The sequence below is a fragment of the Meles meles genome, chromosome 12 (assembly GCF_922984935.1).
Source record: "Meles meles chromosome 12, mMelMel3.1 paternal haplotype, whole genome shotgun sequence".
Classification (NCBI taxonomy): domain Eukaryota; kingdom Metazoa; phylum Chordata; class Mammalia; order Carnivora; family Mustelidae; genus Meles; species Meles meles.
Window position 1 is genome coordinate 96,005,465 of NC_060077.1, and position 17,211 is coordinate 96,022,675.

At 62.4% G+C, this 17,211-nt stretch overlaps 1 protein-coding gene across 4 annotated transcripts in view; it reads left to right on the top strand.

The window, feature by feature from the left end:
* The window catches only part of CTDP1 (CTD phosphatase subunit 1), a 52,328-nt gene that overhangs the window by 15,297 nt on the left and 19,820 nt on the right, over window positions 1–17,211 (top strand). For all 4 annotated transcript variants that reach the window (XM_046024489.1, XM_046024488.1, XM_046024487.1 and 1 more), the window contains exons 5-10: window positions 492–642; window positions 2,793–2,883; window positions 3,896–4,062; window positions 4,919–5,893; window positions 7,539–7,680; window positions 8,263–8,466. In XM_046024489.1, coding sequence (XP_045880445.1) covers window positions 492–642; window positions 2,793–2,883; window positions 3,896–4,062; window positions 4,919–5,893; window positions 7,539–7,680; window positions 8,263–8,466 — 1,730 coding nt within the window. The remainder of the gene's footprint in view (window positions 1–491; window positions 643–2,792; window positions 2,884–3,895; window positions 4,063–4,918; window positions 5,894–7,538; window positions 7,681–8,262; window positions 8,467–17,211) is intronic.

Below are 17,211 nucleotides of genomic sequence, written 5' to 3' on the forward strand. Positions count from 1 at the left end.
TGGTATCGCTGGTTCTGTGCGTCTGCTAAAGGGGCTTGGGATACCGTGTCCGCTTTCGCGCTGCGTTTGAAGCTTCACGAGCCTGCACGTCACAGCAGCCGAGGAGCGGGACTGAGTGTCGCGGTTTGCCCCCGTCGCGGCCTCAAGAGGACGCTGTCGGCAGGTCACTGGAGACCTGCTTTGGGTGGCCTGCTGTGGCTCCGCTGTGCCGAGGCTCCTGCTCAAACGGGACAGGCACATCCTCACTCTGGGACGCTTGCTTTATCCCTCACCGGGAGAAGACCGCAGATGAAATAGCCGAAGGTTCCGGCGATGTCGCTGAGGCCGTGGCAATGGGGTTCTGTCCTCAGTGGTCCTTCAGTGACCAGGGCCGCTCAGTCCCCTCCGTGGTGACCATCGGTGTCCATCGTGGGTGGGCGCCCTGCGGGGCACGGCCGGGGGGTGCCATCCGGCGGCTCCTGGCTTCTCAGCGGGCACATGTGTTCCTACAGGGCATCTTCCACTTCCAGCTGGGCCGGGGCGAGCCGATGCTGCACACCCGCGTGCGCCCCCACTGCAGGGAGTTCCTGGAGAAGATCGCCCGGCTGTACGAGCTGCACGTCTTCACCTTCGGGAGCCGGCTGTACGCCCACACCATCGCAGGTGCGCAGCTCCGCCCTCGGTCCCCTGTGCGCTCTGCGTGAGCGTCGTCTGGTGGGTTTGGTGGGCTTCTTAAAGACGGGGAGAAGAAACCCCGCTCTCCCAAGCTCAGTGCGGTCCCAGAGCTGTTGCTTCCAGATGGTGTGCTGCTCGCCCTCTGGTCGGACGCACGCTGGGGGCCGGTCCGAAAGTTGTTCCTGCTGCCAGTAGGTGGACAAGTAGGAACTTCTTACGGGAGCACCCGTCAAGTCGTTGCGTTCGCTGGTTTGGAAATCCCCTGGAATCAGGTTGCTGGTGTCTGTCCGTGCGGAGCAGTTGGAGCACAGGCCTCCGGCTCTCGTGCGTGACGGACCGCGGGTTTGGCGCTGGAGCCGTGCTGGGCAGCGTGTGTGCAGAGGCCTCCTTGGGCCGGGAGTGGGACAGCAGGGCTCCAGCCCCCTCTGACCGTCCACGGTGTTGGCCACAGCCCCTCCGTAGTCCTTCCACAGTGGCCACATTAAGTCCTTTCTCGTGGAAGTGTTTCTGCTCGGTGGTCTTGGTCTTTGTTGATGGAGAAATGACTTTTGAATCCCCTCGAACACGCAGCACCTTTGTAACATCCATCGTGAGCACAGCAGCCGGTGTGGGAATCTTGTTTGCACCTTGTTGAGTGGCGGCCTGGGGTTCCCACTCCATGGAACCCTCGTGCCAGTGACCAACAGCCCCCCCCACCGAAGCCAAAAGAGTGGTTGGCTTCTCAGGTGCCCCCTTTGGGCTTTGTCTCCTGGCCGCAGGATGCTCTGGAGCCGTGGTGTCTCTCCAGATCTCCGGCAGTGGGGCCCGCAGAGAGGCAGTGAAGATAATACGGGTTGAGCTAGAAGGGCCTGGGGTGGCAGGGACCTGGAGGCCGAGAGGACGTTCCCAGCAGCCCTTGGGCAGTCTGCCTCTTCCTTGTGTCAGGCTTAGAATTCCCACGTCCCAAAACCCGCAGACACGTCACAGGAAGTACCCTTGCCACAGGCCAGGCGACCCGTCACTGCCAGGTGGCTGCCTTTTAGCATTGGCGACCGCATTGCGCCCACCCGAGGACTTGGGAGGAAGCCCGGGGTCCATGGGGTGCGCGGTCGGCCTCAGAGGGCAGGTCGCTGGCATGGAAAGGCCTTGGGGCTGGGGGAGTTGAGTTCGGCATCGAGGGTGTGTTTGACTGTTGACAGAGGATGCCTGGAGGTCCTGCCCTGGTTTTTAACCCGCACGGTTTCCGTAGCTTCCTCATCCCATCAGGTTTCAATTTTGAAAGTTCCCATTTTCACGGGGTATATGTTTTTAGTGTAATTTGGGTAGATCTATTTTTGTTACACCGGTTAAGAGGTGGGGGTGCGTTTCGTTCATTTGATCGTAAAGACTAGCCACCGAGTGGCATCAGCATCCATACGGAATTTGTGTGTCCTTTGATTAGTAAGAATGCGTGTTTGTAGTGTTTCCTGTGGGCGCGAGTGGTGTCTGTTAGTAAATGCTGCTGGCGTGGGGAGCCCACAGATGTCAGCAGCCGGAGGTGGCGACCCCCCTGCTATGTGGCCGGCCTTGCGTGTGCAGACGCTGGAGCACAGGGCACCTTCTCTCCGACAAGGCATGAGTCAGCTGTGTGGTCTCAGGGTCCTGCTGGGAGGTGGCGGGGAGGCCGGCCTGCTCGGCGTGCTGGCCGTCAGCTTGTCGGAGTGAGCAGGACAGGCTGCCAGGCGCCTCATTCCCTGCCTTGCTTTGCAAATAGCCCAAGACACAGGGAAGCTGCCCACAGTGGCAGAACCAGAATTTTGGGGCCTAGCCCCTTGTATGTGTGCGGCGTGGTAGGTAGAAACGAGGTACTCACGCCTTTATTGTCCCACAGACACCACGCCCCCCCGGGGGTGCTGTGAAGCTTTGTTTAGTCCTTACGTTCTGAGCTCAGCCAAATTCCAGGTCATGTTAAGTTCAGCAAATGGTTAGTGAAGAAAAGCCCTTAAAGATGTTAAGAGGAACTGTAAGTGGATCATGGTCCTACCAAGAGAGACGAGAGCGTTTGGCGCCAGTATGGGACGCTTAGTGTCCCAGTATCGTGAACAGAAGGGCTTCACCGCACACAGAGGAGGACATCAGCCGGTCACGTGTCTGACCATTGTTTTGTCTTCTCTTCAAAGGCTTTTTAGACCCCGAGAAGAAGCTTTTTTCTCATCGAATATTATCAAGGGATGAATGTATTGACCCATTTTCTAAAACGGGGAACCTCAGGTACGTACCTCGTTGTGTTTGCCGAGGAGGCTCCCTACTCGGTGTCCCGCAGAAAGCACATGCGCCGGGCAGTTCTGTGGTTCTCGTCTCCGTTCCCGGCTTCGCGCGGCTCTCGGAGAGCTGCTGTCTTCTAGCCGGGCTCCTTCCTTCCCCAGCTCCCCGCGCGTCCAGGCTGTGCTGGGCTCCGTGGCGGGCTCCCAGGGCAAGCAGCCAGAGCCCCACAGGCTGAGGGTCTGGGGAGGGGGAGTGAGAGCAGGACTGAGCAGCGGGGGACGGGGCTGGCAAGCAGAGGCACCGCGGGCTCCCACGGGTGCAGGACAGCTTGGACGGAGGGTGTGGACGTCTCCCAGTTGTTTCCCGAGGAGCTTGTGGCTGTTCGTCCTGTCAGTTTGTTCCCAGATCCAAGGTCACAGTCCCATGTGCTCCCGCTTCCCTTCCCTTCGTCACCACATGCCCCGCGCGTCCAGAGGCTCTTGCCCATGTTCGCTCTGTCCAAGGAGTTTCCCCATTTCTACTCAGCTAGTAACTCTCCCCCGAATACCCCCACACTCTCTATCCCTCCCACACAGCCCGGTATCCGCTGTCAACGGGTTCTCGTGCATGTGGGTCCCGGGGATGTTGGGGACTGACACTGTGGCCTCTGGCCTCCCGCCTTCGCCGGGAAAGCCCTTCGCCATAGAGCGGTGCCTGCGGCCAGCCCACAGGCTCGTCTCCTGTGTCTAAACGGCCTGGGATGCGGCCGTTTGTGTGTCAGCTTCCCAGGACGGGGACATGGTCCCCAGACACTAGGCTCTGGCTGCCGCCCCGTCAGGAACAGTGTGATTGTGTTACTGTTCCTTTGTCTGGAAACTTGGAGAGTTTAAACACGAGCTGAGCAAAAGGCCGTCAGCGTAGTTTCCGTCTGTTTCCGATGAATCTGCGATCTGCTGGCTGCCTGTCGGAGATCATTGTGACTTTGAATCGATTTGTCGTCATTGTCGTTGAGTGTGCTGGTTCTGGTTTTTACTTCCAGAAATCTCTTTCCCTGTGGAGATTCCATGGTTTGCATTATCGATGACCGAGAAGACGTCTGGAAGTTTGCCCCCAATCTGATCACCGTGAAGAAGTACGTCTACTTCCAGGGCATAGGGGACATCAACGCTCCCTCTGGGTCTCGGGAGCCCCCGGCGAGGAGGAAAGGTGGGTGAGGACCTTGGGGCGGCAGAGGAGTGGTTGGCACGTGCTTCCCGCCTCTGCTGTGGCTGCGCTCTTGCTGTTTCTTTGTGTTTCAGTCCTTGCGGGGCTGGTGTTTAGGTACAAGAATGAAAACCGGGATGTTTGGTTTCCTCTTTGGTTTTTGGGGGTTTTTTTTTGTTGTTGTTTTTGTATTTTTTTTTTGGAGTAGTTTTAATCTAAACATTTTCCCAGTTGGACGAAGACTAAAGAGTTTGTGTAATTTATTGTGTCTGAATCCTGCTTGTCATCCCAGTTTCTCTTAAAAGGCAAGCAGGACAGCGGGAGGTGGGCCATTGCGATCCTTGGAAAGAGCGAGCTGTGGGGCAAAGCAGCTGTAGCCTGCTGGTGTGGGCACTGGGCCCAGGCCCAGAGCCTGCAGGGAGCCCCCGGCCCAACCTGTCTGGCAAGCGTGAAGCCAAGTCTGTCTGAGGGGACTGGAAGTGGTGGTGTGAAGTGTGTCTGGTGGTCTTCAGGCTGTTGGAGGCCTGCAGGGACTTAAGAGCCGGAGGCGCAGGCCGGGTGCTGTGGGGCCTGACGGGGATGTGCTGCGGCGTGTGGCCACAGAAGGGCTGGGAGGTCACCCACGGCCGTCTGGCCACCGTGTGGAAGCCTAGTGTGTTCTCTTCATTTCTGACCGTTGTAAAACCCAGGCAGAGTGACCATCTGTGGCCAGAAACCTCACAGCCGGAGTTTGCTGAGCCAGGTCTAGAGCGTGGTCAGAGCCGACATGGGGGCAGGGCCGGGGGGTGCCATTACTCTAACAAGGGCTTTCACACTGGATGCCAACTAACAGTCCCTTTTTTTCTGTGCACACCCGTAGTAAATCCGTCTCCGCGAGGGGCCGATGTTCCAGAACAAGCTCTGACTGTCAGGGAGACCGAGGAGGGCCGGCAGGGCCCTGGGGTCGAGCAGAGTAATGGTCTTGGGAAGCCCACGAGGGAGCTCAACGGGAGTGCTTCTGCTCGGGGGGACTGGCCCCTGCCTGGACAGGAGGAGGAGAGAGGCAGCCGACCCAGCGCCCGTGGCCCCTTGGCTGATGGCAAGGGGCCCCCGGTGTGTGCTCAGCAGCCTGATCGGACATTGCCTGAAAAGCGGGCCGCTCAGGGTACAGCAGGCGGTGACCTGGACTTTGACCTTTCCAGCGACAGCGAGTCAGACGTCCAGTCGTCGTCTGACGGTGAAAGTGGGGAGAAGAGAAGCCTAGAAAGGCCTCAGGGAGCGCAAGGCGCAGGGAAGGTGGTACAGCGGGGCGGCCCCCCCGGCCCAGGCGGGGAGAGGCCATGCGGAGAGCCAGCCCCGGGCCTGCACCCTGACATGCAGGAGGAGGGTGAGCGGGACGGCCTCTGTGGGCTGGGCGGCGGCTCTGCCGACCGGAAGGAGGCTGAGACCGAGTCACAGAACAGCGAGCAGTCGGGTGTCACAGCAGGCGAGTCCCTGGACCAGAGCGTGGAGGAGGACGACGAGGACGAGGACGATGGGGACGGGGACGACCACCTGGTCCACCTGGAGGACATCCTCGCCCGAGTGCACTCCGACTACTACGCCAGGTACGACCGGCATCTCCTCGGGGACAGCCCGGAGGCCCCCGACATTCGGAAGATCGTCCCGGAGCTCAAGAGCAGGGTGTTGGCGGACGTCGCCATCATATTCAGCGGGCTGCACCCGACGAACTTCCCCATCGAGAGGACGCGGGAGCACTACCACGCCACGGCCCTCGGAGCCAAGGTCCTCACGCAGCTGGCGCTGGACCCCGGCAGCCCCAACAGGGCCACCCACTTGATTGCGGCAAGGGCAGGTAGGTGCCCCGGCCGGCCCCTCCCACCATCCTGCGGGGGGCGGGGCGGACACAGAAGTCCCCTGCGGCGCTTCCGGGCAGGGGTCCGTCCACACTGGCCGCTCCCGAAGGGCACAGCTGTGTGTCTGCGGAGCTATCAGAAGCCTCATCCCGAATTGTTGCCTCCTCCGTGTCCGCTGCCGGCTGTGTGTGGGTGTCGTGGGCTGTTTGTGTGTCCACGGGTGTGGGGCGAGTGTGTGCCGTCCCTGTACCGTAGCGTGGGCGTGGCACCTCGTGTTTCCCGGCCCCCCGCCGCTGCATGCCGCTGGTCCGGCTCCTCCGCCTGCAGTGGGGGGGGGGGGGGACACGTGGGTCAGGCAGAGGAGAGGGGATGGGGAGTTTATGATGGAGCCCAAGTTCATTGGCGTCAGCACACCTGGTTCGGTGGGGAGTGGGCAGCGAAGCCCTGAGAAGAGCCAGCACGGAGGTTCCGGCTAGAACCACTTCATCCTAAGGGATGAGGTTGGGAAAGTCACTGTAGGAACGTCCCCCTTGTACTCCCGGGCTTTCAGTCCAGAAAACAGCCCTTCGGCAATGGGCAAATCAAGAAGAAACACACGAGCTGCCAAAAGAAAAAAAGCGGTGATTTTTTTAACCAGTCCTCACCACTGGTGGTGCAGTGTTTTCTGAACCAAGCCCGTCCCTGGCTGCTCGGGCACTGCTCCTCCCACGCCCGCACCTGCTCAGCCGGGCCTCCCAGGTGTCAGCCTCCTCGTGGGGCCCACTCGCCCGCCAGGACTGAGCCGCAGGCTCTTGGGTGGCCCGTCCTGGTGGGAGATGTGGGAAGATCTTAACCAGGAGGTGGGGGCAGGCGTGTTGCCTCCCGCAGGCATCGCACACGTGCAGTGAGCCCAGGGGCGCAGGGAAGGAGGCAGCGGGCTCGTTCTCTGCCTGTGGCTCACCCTTGCCTGAGTGCTCAGCCCCCTCGTCTTCCCCGATCTCAATGTCACGGCTTGTTCGCTCGGGGACGCTTGGTGGCTCACAGTGCTGGTAGCTGGCCTGGCCTCTGCTGCCTGGTCACAGCACAGTGCAGTCCACGCCTGCGGCGGGTGGGACAGGTGTCCTTGCCAGCTGCTGAAGAGCCTTTCCAAGGACACAGACGCGTGTGTGGCAGGGACGCACCCACACCGCACTGCCGTCCTCCGCTTGGCCTGCTTTCACCCTGGCCACCAGCCACTGTCCTTCGGGGGGGGGGGCACTGGGCGCGGTAACAAGGTGACCTTGGCAGAGGGGCTGGGTGGGGCTTCAAGCTCACAGCAGGGATGCGCAGCCTTTGCTGAGGCCCAGCGTGGTCTTGGGGAGGAGCTCTCTGGCAGTCGGCTGCAGGTCTCGGAAGCAGTGGGACACTCCCCACCGAAACCGACAGGTGCCTGCTGCCTGCTCTGCTGGGGTCCATCCGTCTGTCAGATCCCTCCCCTGCCCGTGGGTCCTGTGAGACCTCACGGTGGGGTCCTGTCCTGGGGGGTGGCAGGGGCAGGCAGCGGCAGTTGGAGTGAAGTCCCGGGTGTCAGACACAGAGATGGTACCGGGCAGGCTTCAGAGCCTGAGTGGAGGCTGCCAGGTACCTGCAGCCCAGGCCGGACTGACCGAGCTGGTTTCCCCGCAGGCACGGAGAAGGTGCGCCAGGCCCAGGAGTGTGGGCAGCTGCACGTGGTCAACCCCGACTGGCTGTGGAGCTGCTTGGAGCGCTGGGACAGAGTGGAGGAGCAGCTCTTCCCGCTCAGGGACGACTACGGCCGAGCGCCGAGGTGAGTACCAGCCCGCACCTGCTGCCCACTCTCCCCCGAGCACGGGGTGCTGCCGGAGGATGCGAGCTTCATCTCCGGAACCACCAGGGCCCGGCTCTCCCCGCCCTGCAGAGCACAGACTCTCACGCTGCTGCCTCCTGAAAGCCCGGTTGTTCCCCGCCCGCTGCGGCGATGCTGGCAGGGAGCACCGGCTTGCCTGCGCTTCCTTCCTGCCCCAGGGGCAGCGTCGTGAATGACGGAGGCCTCGTAGAGGGCCGGTGGCCAGGGTGACAGTGACCAGAGCGAGGGGCGGGTGGGAGCCTGATGGGTCTAGTGGTTCTGTGGGCTCGCAGGGCGACAGTCTGTTTTCTGGAAGACGGCTTGAGAACACGCGTCCTGCTCTCCATCAGACTTGGGCTGTTGTGTTCGGGGGTGAAGCCCTGAACCAGGCATCAGAGGGGCGGTGATTGCAGAGTTCGTGTGAGGCCCCGGGCCGGGCACGGGGCACATAATCCGCTTGTCCTCGTCTGGACAGGCCTGCAGCTGCAGCCTGGCCGGAGTCCGTGCCGGCGCCTGCTCATAGCCCTCGTTCTGCCCCCGCAGGGAGGACGGCCCAGCAGCCTTTCCCGAAAGGCAGGGCGCGCTTCCGGCCGCCTTGTTCCACCCGACACCCGTCCATCCCCGGGCCCAGGCTGGGCCGGAAGTTCGCATCTATGACGCCAACACGGGCAAGCTCATCCGGAAAGGCGCTGCCGGCCCCGGGCCGCCTGGCTCCCTGGCGGTGCACGCGGAGCGGTCCTCCTTCAGGTACATGAGCCTGCGGCGTTCAGGTACACCCGGTGCCCGGGTGCCGGGGCCTGCCACGCTCACGGAGCGCTGACCCGCCCACACTGGCGGAACGTGGACTCGGGGCTCTGCCGTACCCTGAGCTGGGGCGGGCTTCCCTGCGGAGGCACTGGGCCTCGTGCAGGTTCTGTTCTGGTCCCCGACCCCGGGACAGATCGGGCCGGGCTCTAGCCCATGAGATGTCCTGCACGTGAAGACACACTCTGGCGTTTGCTCCGTGGTTTGCCTGCTTCCAGCTGCAGACCTGACCTGCACCCTGCTGCCGGCCCCATCCCCCGCAGGAGACCCTCCGTGCCCCTGGTCCGTCCCTTCTGGAAGTGGAAGGCGGCAGGCAGGGGTGGCAGGGCCAGCGGGGGAGGCAGCTCTGGGGTCCCCTGGTGTCTCTCACACTGTCCTGCCCAGATGAGACTGAGGGGTGGTTGTGGCATTCCCTTGCGGGCAGAGATGTGAGGGAGAGAGCCCTGGCCAGGCCAGTTCTGCCTTCTCCCCTCCGAGCTCTGACGACGTGTGGATGCTCCAGACACACTCTGTACACTGCCTTGACCAATGCCGTGAATGGTCATTTTTACTGCTGAGCTTTACAGTTTTGAGCTTCCTTCCTGCATTTGAAGGGAACACGCGGGTGTGCAGGGGGTAGGGCGCTGCCGCAGGCCCTGAGGGACACGTCGATTTCCGCGCTCTGAGGAACGAGGTGTTGGACCGGGCTGTGTGGGCACAGGTCTGCGGTGGAGGCCAGGCCACGGTTAATGCCAGTTCCAGGGGCGCCGCTGACACAGCGCTTGTCGGAGGTCGTCAGAGGGACTTCGGCCCCAGCGGGAGGCCAGCGAGCAGCGGAGCTGTTGGGGCAGACAGCTGGCTTCTCGGGGCTTTCTGTGGCCGGGGCAGCACCGGAGATGTGGTCCAGGTGGAGGCAGGTGTGAATAGAGGCTCCCAGCAGGGGAGGGCAGGGTGGGACAGTGCGACTTCACGCAGCAGGCTGGCCAGCCGCTCACGGGTGCTGGGATCGGTGCCGCCTGCCGGGGCCCAAGGATATGGATGTTTCCACACCCGCTCGACCAGCCCTCCTCTGGGGAACGTGCTGCTGGAGCGTGGCTATGGCGCATGGCGTGCCTCTTGTCAGACTGCTTGTCCTACCAAATAAGAATCACCAGAAAAGCGTGGTTGGGAGGCACACGGCTCAGTTTGTGCGGAGCGAAGCCAGGCACCTGGGCTCTGGGGACCAAGCTCGGGGTTGAAGCGGTCGGCACGCTGGAACTGGGGATAGAGTCCCAGAGAAGGGGACAGAGCTTTTCAAGTAACAGTGTTGTGCTTGATGAAGTAGGACGGGCAAAACCGGTGGAAGGCGGAGGAGGTCAGCAGAGACTTGTAGCTGATACAGAAAACAAAAGCCTGTTCCGGAACTGGGGGGTCCCGACCTACAGTTAACCAGAGGACAGTCCTCAGAGTCTGTGCATACCAGATGCAGCAGAGGAGAACGGGAAGGAGCTGGGGCGGGTCCGCATAGGGACTTGATGTCCGCAGACAGCCCCAGACCAGGGAGAAGCAAATCCCCAGATCTCGTAACTTGCAACACGAGCTAGATAACAGGAAACAAAATCGGCCCGTCGTGGTCCGGCCCGTCGCGGGGTTGTGATAGTGCAGCTTTTGTACGTGCGGTGAGAGCGTACGTGTCTTGTGCCGATACCGATGTTGAGGGTCTACGGTTAAACCCTCCTAAACGTCAAGCAGCATGAGCTGACGCGCATGTTCGCCTGACAGGTCAGTTGTGCGCCTTAAATGCGAGCGTTCGCACGGCGGCAGGAGAGCCGCTTTTGATTGCCGCAGGTGCAGCGCGGTCCGTGAGCTTCGAGGGTGACAGGATCGTGTGAGTAACGACCAGGCGTCCGGGGCCACGCGGGCCGTGGACAGCGCCTGACACTGTGGGGCAGCAGCGTGTGCTGGGTGGACAGTGTGTGCTCACGGGGGGCTTGCGCAGGGTCCGGCTCTCCCGGCCCGGTGTGAGCTGGGGGGAGACAGGCAGAGCAGGGAGACACGAGGGAAGACGGTCCCAGCGGGCTGGGCGCTGGCAGGTGCGCAAGGACAGCTGCTTCCCCGTGGCCACGGCCGCCAGAACCTGAGAAAGCCCTCGCAGCCGCAGACGGCACAGGGCCGGGGGACGGAGGCCAGGCACCAAGCTGGGCGGAAGCTGGTGCTCACACGTCTCCCCTCGGAAGGAGCTGATTTGTGGAGCTGGCTGTCTCGTGAGCACAGGCACACGTGGCTCCCTCAGTGGTGTCCTGGGCGTAGGCTCTGTGACCCTGATGCCAGGAGCCCGCTTGCAGAGCCCGTGTGCATGCGGGGACGCCGCCGGGACTCTTGCAGGAAGCAGGTGCTGACGGTGCGGGTTCGCCTGTGCGGGACGCTGGGGGGTGCCGGGAAGAGGTCAGTAGCGGGCAGGCAGGTGGCCCTTGGGACCCTGTGCTGCAGTCTCTGGGGACGTGGGAGGCTGCGGTGCCTTCCTCCCTCCCGTCACGGCCCTCCTGTCCCAGCTGTGTGTACAGTCGGGGGGAGGGGGCCGTCCTGGGGGTCCTCTCGTTTCTGGTCCTCTCACATGGGCAGTGCCGTGGCCTGTGTGTGGCTCTCCCGAGCCCAGCAGCGCTGCGAAGAGGAGCGAGGGTGCCCTGGGCGAACGGGTGGCGGCCCCGGGTCAGAGTGAGGAGGAGCACGGGCTCTGGGACGGGGGAGGGGCTGCAGGGGACGCTGCAGGGGACTCCGCCGGCTCCGGGACCCATGGCCCAGCCACAAAGGTGAGAGCATCTCCCGCCGCGACAGCCTCCCTTCGTGTCTCTCCTCGTCGACCCGAGTTGACACCCGGCTGTGCTCCTCGTCCAGACTGACCCAGACACCAGCGCTGAGAGCGAAGCCGTATCGCGGTTTACGACCATCGCACGGGGGACAGGGCGCGTGAGGGGGCTTCAGTCACAAGGGTCCAGAGCCCCTCCTCGAGGCGGCGCTGCGCTGCCGTTGGGACGCCACATTCGGCTGCTCTCCGCAGTGGTCTGGAGCGGGGAGTCCGGTCCGCATCCGGGAAGGTGTGCACGATGGGACGGAGTGTGCGTCAGCAGCGCGGACCACACGCCCCGCGCCGGACGCACAGCTTGCAGCCCTCAGTCCCCTGCTGTCACCCGGAGCCGTCACGCAGTCAGGGCTCTACCGATGTTCACGTGAGCGGTTTCTGGTTTTTAGGATCTGCTTTTCTTGCTACCAGGAATTAGATCATGAACTTTTGACTTCATCCTTCAGCATAGAGAACAGCGTCTGGGGTGGTGAGAGCTGGGGTTCTCGGCTGGGGTTGCAGGTTGGCTCAGAGGAAGCGGCGGTCCGGTGTGGGAGGAGAAGTAATCAAGTGTTGTCTGGAGACGCTTGCGGGTGGCCAGCTAGACTCGGTTCCGGCCGGCTGCCGCCTTCTTCCGCAGGGCCGCGGGCCGCAGCCGCTTGCACCTGCTGTGAGCTGTGCGGGAACGGGAGCGGGAGCCACAGCCCGCGAGTGGGACGGCGCAGGAGGACAAACCCGCGGCCTCGTCTTCCCAGAGGAAAGCGCACACTCTGTGGGTTGGCTGCAGGCCGCTCTGATGTGATTCTCCTCTCTCTGGAGCTCCGGAGGGTGATCTGCACCACGCGAGTCACCGATTACCGCCGCCGCGTCCGCCCTTCGGGGAGGGCGCGTGAGTCACGTGCGCGTGCTGGGGGCGGCTCGCGTCTCCTCCTTCCTAGGGTACAGAGCGCTCTGCGTTGTAAGACTAGCAAACACAGTGCCCCACTGCCACGGGAGGGGTGGCAGCCGTCCAGGCCGGAGGGCCAGGCAGGGCCCTGGTCACGCTCTCACAGGCACTCTGTACAGGGAGCGTCCCCACACGGCTCATGGCTGCGGCAGAGAGGAAGGGCGTCCTTGCCACATGGAGCTAGAGCTCCCTGTTCATTTGATTTCACACTGTGCCCGCACACGCCTGTGTCCTTAGTCCCCCTGTCCACGCACAGCGACCCAGGGCACCTCCGTTGGCTCTGTCTGCCCTCACAGGTGCCAGTGTCCACAGCCACGTCCCTGGAATCACAGGCTGCGAGCCTGCAGCAGCCCCCATCAAGGCTCTGGTCCCCTTCCTGCCCGAGGCCGCCCTGTCCCTGTGTGTCGAGGGCTGTGGGAAGGAAAGCCCCAGGAGGGGTGGCTCAGCCCCGTTATGAACCTGGAACCCCGCGCAGACCCCACTGTGACGTGGTGCTTGGGACTGTGGGCAGAGACGCTGCTCTGTGCGCTTGTCTGACTGAGGCCTGGGCAACTGTGAGTGTCCTCCTTGCCTTGATGGTTTGGGCTCTAGGCTGCTGGCTTACCTGGGGCTCCCCTGCTGTTGCTGGCATGATGCCAGGTTCTATCCTCCCCTCCTGAGGCTGGGTGGAGGGGCCTCCCCTGGCAGGGACTCCAGGATGTGCCTGCAGGGGAAGGTGAGCACCCTGGTCCAGAAGTGGGGCGGGGTTGGAGCACCCGGGGGGCTCCCCACGTGGTCCGTCTGGACTTACTCCCCTGCAAGGACAGCATCCAGAAGTCTGAATTCCTCTTTTCTTTTAACCCATCGTGATGATGTGCTCTTAGTTGTGAACATTTGTGGGGTTTTTTGTTGTTGCTTTTGTTAAAAGCTTTGTTTTGAGGGGCACCTGGGTGGCTCAGTGGGTTAAGGCCTCTGCCTTCGGCTCAGGTCATGATCTCAGGGTCCTGGGATCGAGTCCCGAATCGGGCTCTCTGCTTGGTGGGAAGCCTGCTTCCTTCTCTCTCTCTGCCTGCCTGCTTGTGATCTCTTCCTCTCTGTCAAATAAGCAAAATCTTCTAAAAGAAAAGAAAGTTGTCTTGATGTCACTGTGGACCCACAGGCGGGGGTACAAAGAGAGTGAGCCCGGGTGCCCTCCCCGCCCCCGTTCACCCCGCGCACACCTGCAGCCCAGTCTTGGCACCGCCACGCCCTCCCCCCTCCCGCCACCTCCGTACCCCCGAGACTGCTAACCCGCCCCCCCCCCGTTCCTTCGGTCGGTCGAGCAGCGCTACACGCACAGGCTCTAGCACGTCTGTGCCCCCTCGGCCCCGGGCCGGCCAGCGTTGCCGCAGCACTCGTGTGCTCACGTGTTCTCCCTCCCACAGCCAAGGGGTCCCCCGGGAGGTGGGCCCCCCATGGAGAGCTGCTCCTAGCCTTTGTGTCTGCGTCCGTTTCTGCGGGACCGACGCCCGGGGCCATAGCTGCCGCGCTGTGTGCCGAGCGAGTGCATGGTTTCCCTCCGGGGGGGCGGCGCCTTCTCTCACTCCCTGCAGAAGCAGCGCGGTCCCCTCTGCACACCCCGCCCGTGTTTGGGGTTGACTGCGTTCTTGTCGGTCCCGCTGACGGGCACGCGAGCCCCCACGCCCTGCTCCGTGAGGCGTCTGTGTGTCTTGGCCCGTTTGCCCGCGGGGCGGTCATGGGACAGCGGAGGTGAGGACTGCTTCTGTGCTCTGGGTAGTGCCCCTCCGTGGACAGTGCGGCTGGAGGTTTTTTCTTCTCTGCAGCTTTTCGTCATCTCCACCGAGCTGGGCGACGCAGAAGTGTTTCATTTTGGTGAATCAGGTTCCGTGGATTAGTTTTCTTTCCATGAAGGACGCATTTGCTCTCAAGTCTGTGAACTCTCTCTGGGGTCCTAGATCCTAAGGTTTCCTCCTACAACTTATTCTAGACCTTTCATAGCTCTCACATCTTCTGTTTAAGACCGGGACCGTTCTGGGTTTTTGCATGGGGAGTAAGATTTTCGGTGGCGGGTCGGATTTGCTCTTGCGCGTCCTCTGTCCTTGGCTTCGCTGCTGGTGTCAGGTGTCGGGGTGCGTCTGTGCGGGTCACTTCTGCCTTCCCACCTGCTCCCTTATTCTGCAGACGTTCTTGTCTTCTCTTAACCTTAAGGTGAAAATGTTCCATTTTGGGCTTTAGGTTTTCTGCAGCTGCTATTTACCAAGTAGGGGGAGTTCACCCCTCTTCCCAAATTTCCGTGAGTTTTTACCCTGCACGGGTGTGAAATTTTTCAGGTGCTTTGTCTGTACTGATATGATCACATGGTTTTTTCCTTTGACTTGTCATTGGAATTCTGTTTCTCTGCTGTTTTCAAGATTTTTTTCTTCGTTTGGAGTAATAAGTTTGATGAGGACGTGTCCTAATGTGGATTTGGGGTTTTATCCTTTTTGGATTCGCTCAGCTTTTTGAATCAGAAAGTTCAGTGTCTCTCGCCACATTTAGAACATTTCCAGCCCTTGTTCTTTGAGGTCGTTTCCTTCTCTGCCGTGTTTCTCCTCCTCCCCGCCTCAGGGGTGCGAGTACCGGATCTCGTCGTCTTCTCGCCTGTTCCGATCCATCTCTTTCCTCCCTGTTCTGTGACTCCTGAGGTTCACTGATTTTGTGGTTTCTGTCTCCTTCCTTATAAAGCTGATCCCATCCCCTGCATTTTTAAAAAAAACCACAGCTGCTGCCGTGTCTCCCGCTCCCAAGCTTCTGCTTGCCTTTCCTCACGTTCCTTGCGTGTGCCTGTCGTTCTCGTGGAAGCGTTTTTACCGTGATGCCCTGATGCCTGCATCGGGTAGTTCCGCATCTCTGCTGTCTCCGAGTGGACGTTCGTTCTGCTGCAGACCTTCCTGGTTCTCGGTAGGACGAGTGATTTTCGAGGACGGCCAGGACGGCTTCACGTCACGTCCTGAGTGTGTGGACCTTTTTCAGACCCAGAGCTTGGCTGCCTCTGCCTGGCACTGCGCCCGCAGCACAGGTGGACAGGCCGCCTGCCCTGTGCCCGGCGGGGAGAGGTCCCAGGCCGCGCTGGCCGCCGTTGGCCCCCGGATGGGGTGGTTGCTGCCGCCGGGCCGTGGGGGCTCCAGCTGCCTGCACGGTCCCCGCGGTTACCACTGGGTGGAGGTGAACGCCTGAGTCCGACACCTCTCAGCCCGGACTGGGGCCTCGTCAGCTGCAGGGAGGGGTGCTTGTCCAGCTCTGCCAGCCGTGGTCTCCATGGACGCTGCCTGGTTATGGAGTGCTCATCCCAGGCTGGACAGGAGGAAAGGTCCTGGCTCCCCACTCAGCCTTCCCGGGGACTCCTGTGGGGGCCGCAGCTGCCGGTGGTGGCCTGTGGTGGAGCAGGGCCTGTCCCAGGCCTCCCTGTCCTATGCGGTGGCCTCTCTCAGAGTCTCTCCTGCAGGGAGCAGCCTGCTCTTGGGGCTTTGTGTCTGCCCATTGGTATTTCATGTCGCTGGCTCCTGGTCCTCCTCCACTGTCTGTCCTCTGTGTCCCCTGGAGGCCCGGGTCTCAGGCTGAGCTCCCAGGAGGGTGACAGAGGCCCGCCTGCCTGCCGGGGACTGGAGGTCAGCTTGCGATGCATAGTAGATACAGAATCGCTCTGTGTTTCACTTTCTCTGGGAGCTGTGGTGCCGTCTGGGGGGAGCTGTGCGAGCAGCCTGGTGTCGGGAACACGGAGCTCTTCGTCCCGGGCTTCTGTCCCCCAGAGCCGACCTTTCAGACACAGGAACAGAGCGGCCTGGGAGACACTCGCACGTTCAGAGCAGCCGTGAGCCGTCACGTGTGAACCCAGGATCGCGTTAGTAGTGACGCAGCTGTTCCCAGCGGACGAGAAGCGGAAGAAGACTGGCTTGTTTGCGTGTTTGGGCTTTCTGGCCGAGGACGGCGCTTCCTGGCTGCCTGTGGCCACCGGCTGGGAGCTGCCCTTCAGTGGAGACCCCGCCCCCGGTGTGGCCTGTTGCTGGTAAAGGGAGACTCAGGGGCCAGCGCCTGGGAGGTGGCCTGCCTGGGAGCCTGCAGAAGCGGCCTGGCCGGCCCACGTGCCCTGACCTGTCGGCACGTCTCGGGTTTCGGTTCACCTGAAATCGTTGTTCTGAAGGGGAGACCTCAGCATACTTGTTTCTCGGCCGCTCTGCTGTTTTCCCGGGTTGGGGCCGCCGGCCAGTGCGTGTGGTGGTGTCCAGCTGCGCAGGCGGAGAGTGGTGTAGACGCTGCCGCGTGGGCAGCGCTGGTGAGGCGGCGCATGTCCCCACGCCTGGGGGTGCGGAGGGTGGCGCTCCGTGTTCATGGGGAGAAGTCCCGCGTCCGCTAGAGGACGCCGGTGGCCTCCCCGGCTGCTTCTCTTCGCCTGCGGGTGTGGACGGAGCTCACAGTCGTAAGGTTTCCCTGCATCAGGATCTCGGGGGGAGTGCGTGGCTGGCGGTGGCCGTGGGGCCCGAGGCACCCTTGTGCAGGCTCCGAGCCCTGTGAGCAGCCCCTCGAAACAGCCACTCGAGCCGCACCCGCCCGGCGGGCACGGGCCACTCCCCATCGAGGAGGTGACGCAGGAGAGCGTGTGCTTCGGGTCTGACAGGGAGGCGTGCGCGCTGCTCCCCGTGCCCAGCCTGGGACGGCCCCGGGGAAGAGCGTCACCCGGACGCTGCTGGGTTTTGTGTTCCTACCGACCGTGCAGCAGAGCCGTGCCCACGTGGCCCCGGGTGGCCTCCGCCCGTCACCTGCTTCCGTGCGCCGCACGTCCTTCTGGTCCGGAGACCACGGGGAGACGGTCGTTGGCTTTGCCGTTGTAGAAGCCCCGCGGCTTGCTTGACGCGCGTGAGGATAAGGAGTGCTTCCTGCTGCTCTCTAGGCCGTGGTGCGTCCGCTCTTCCCCTTCCGCCCTCTGTGC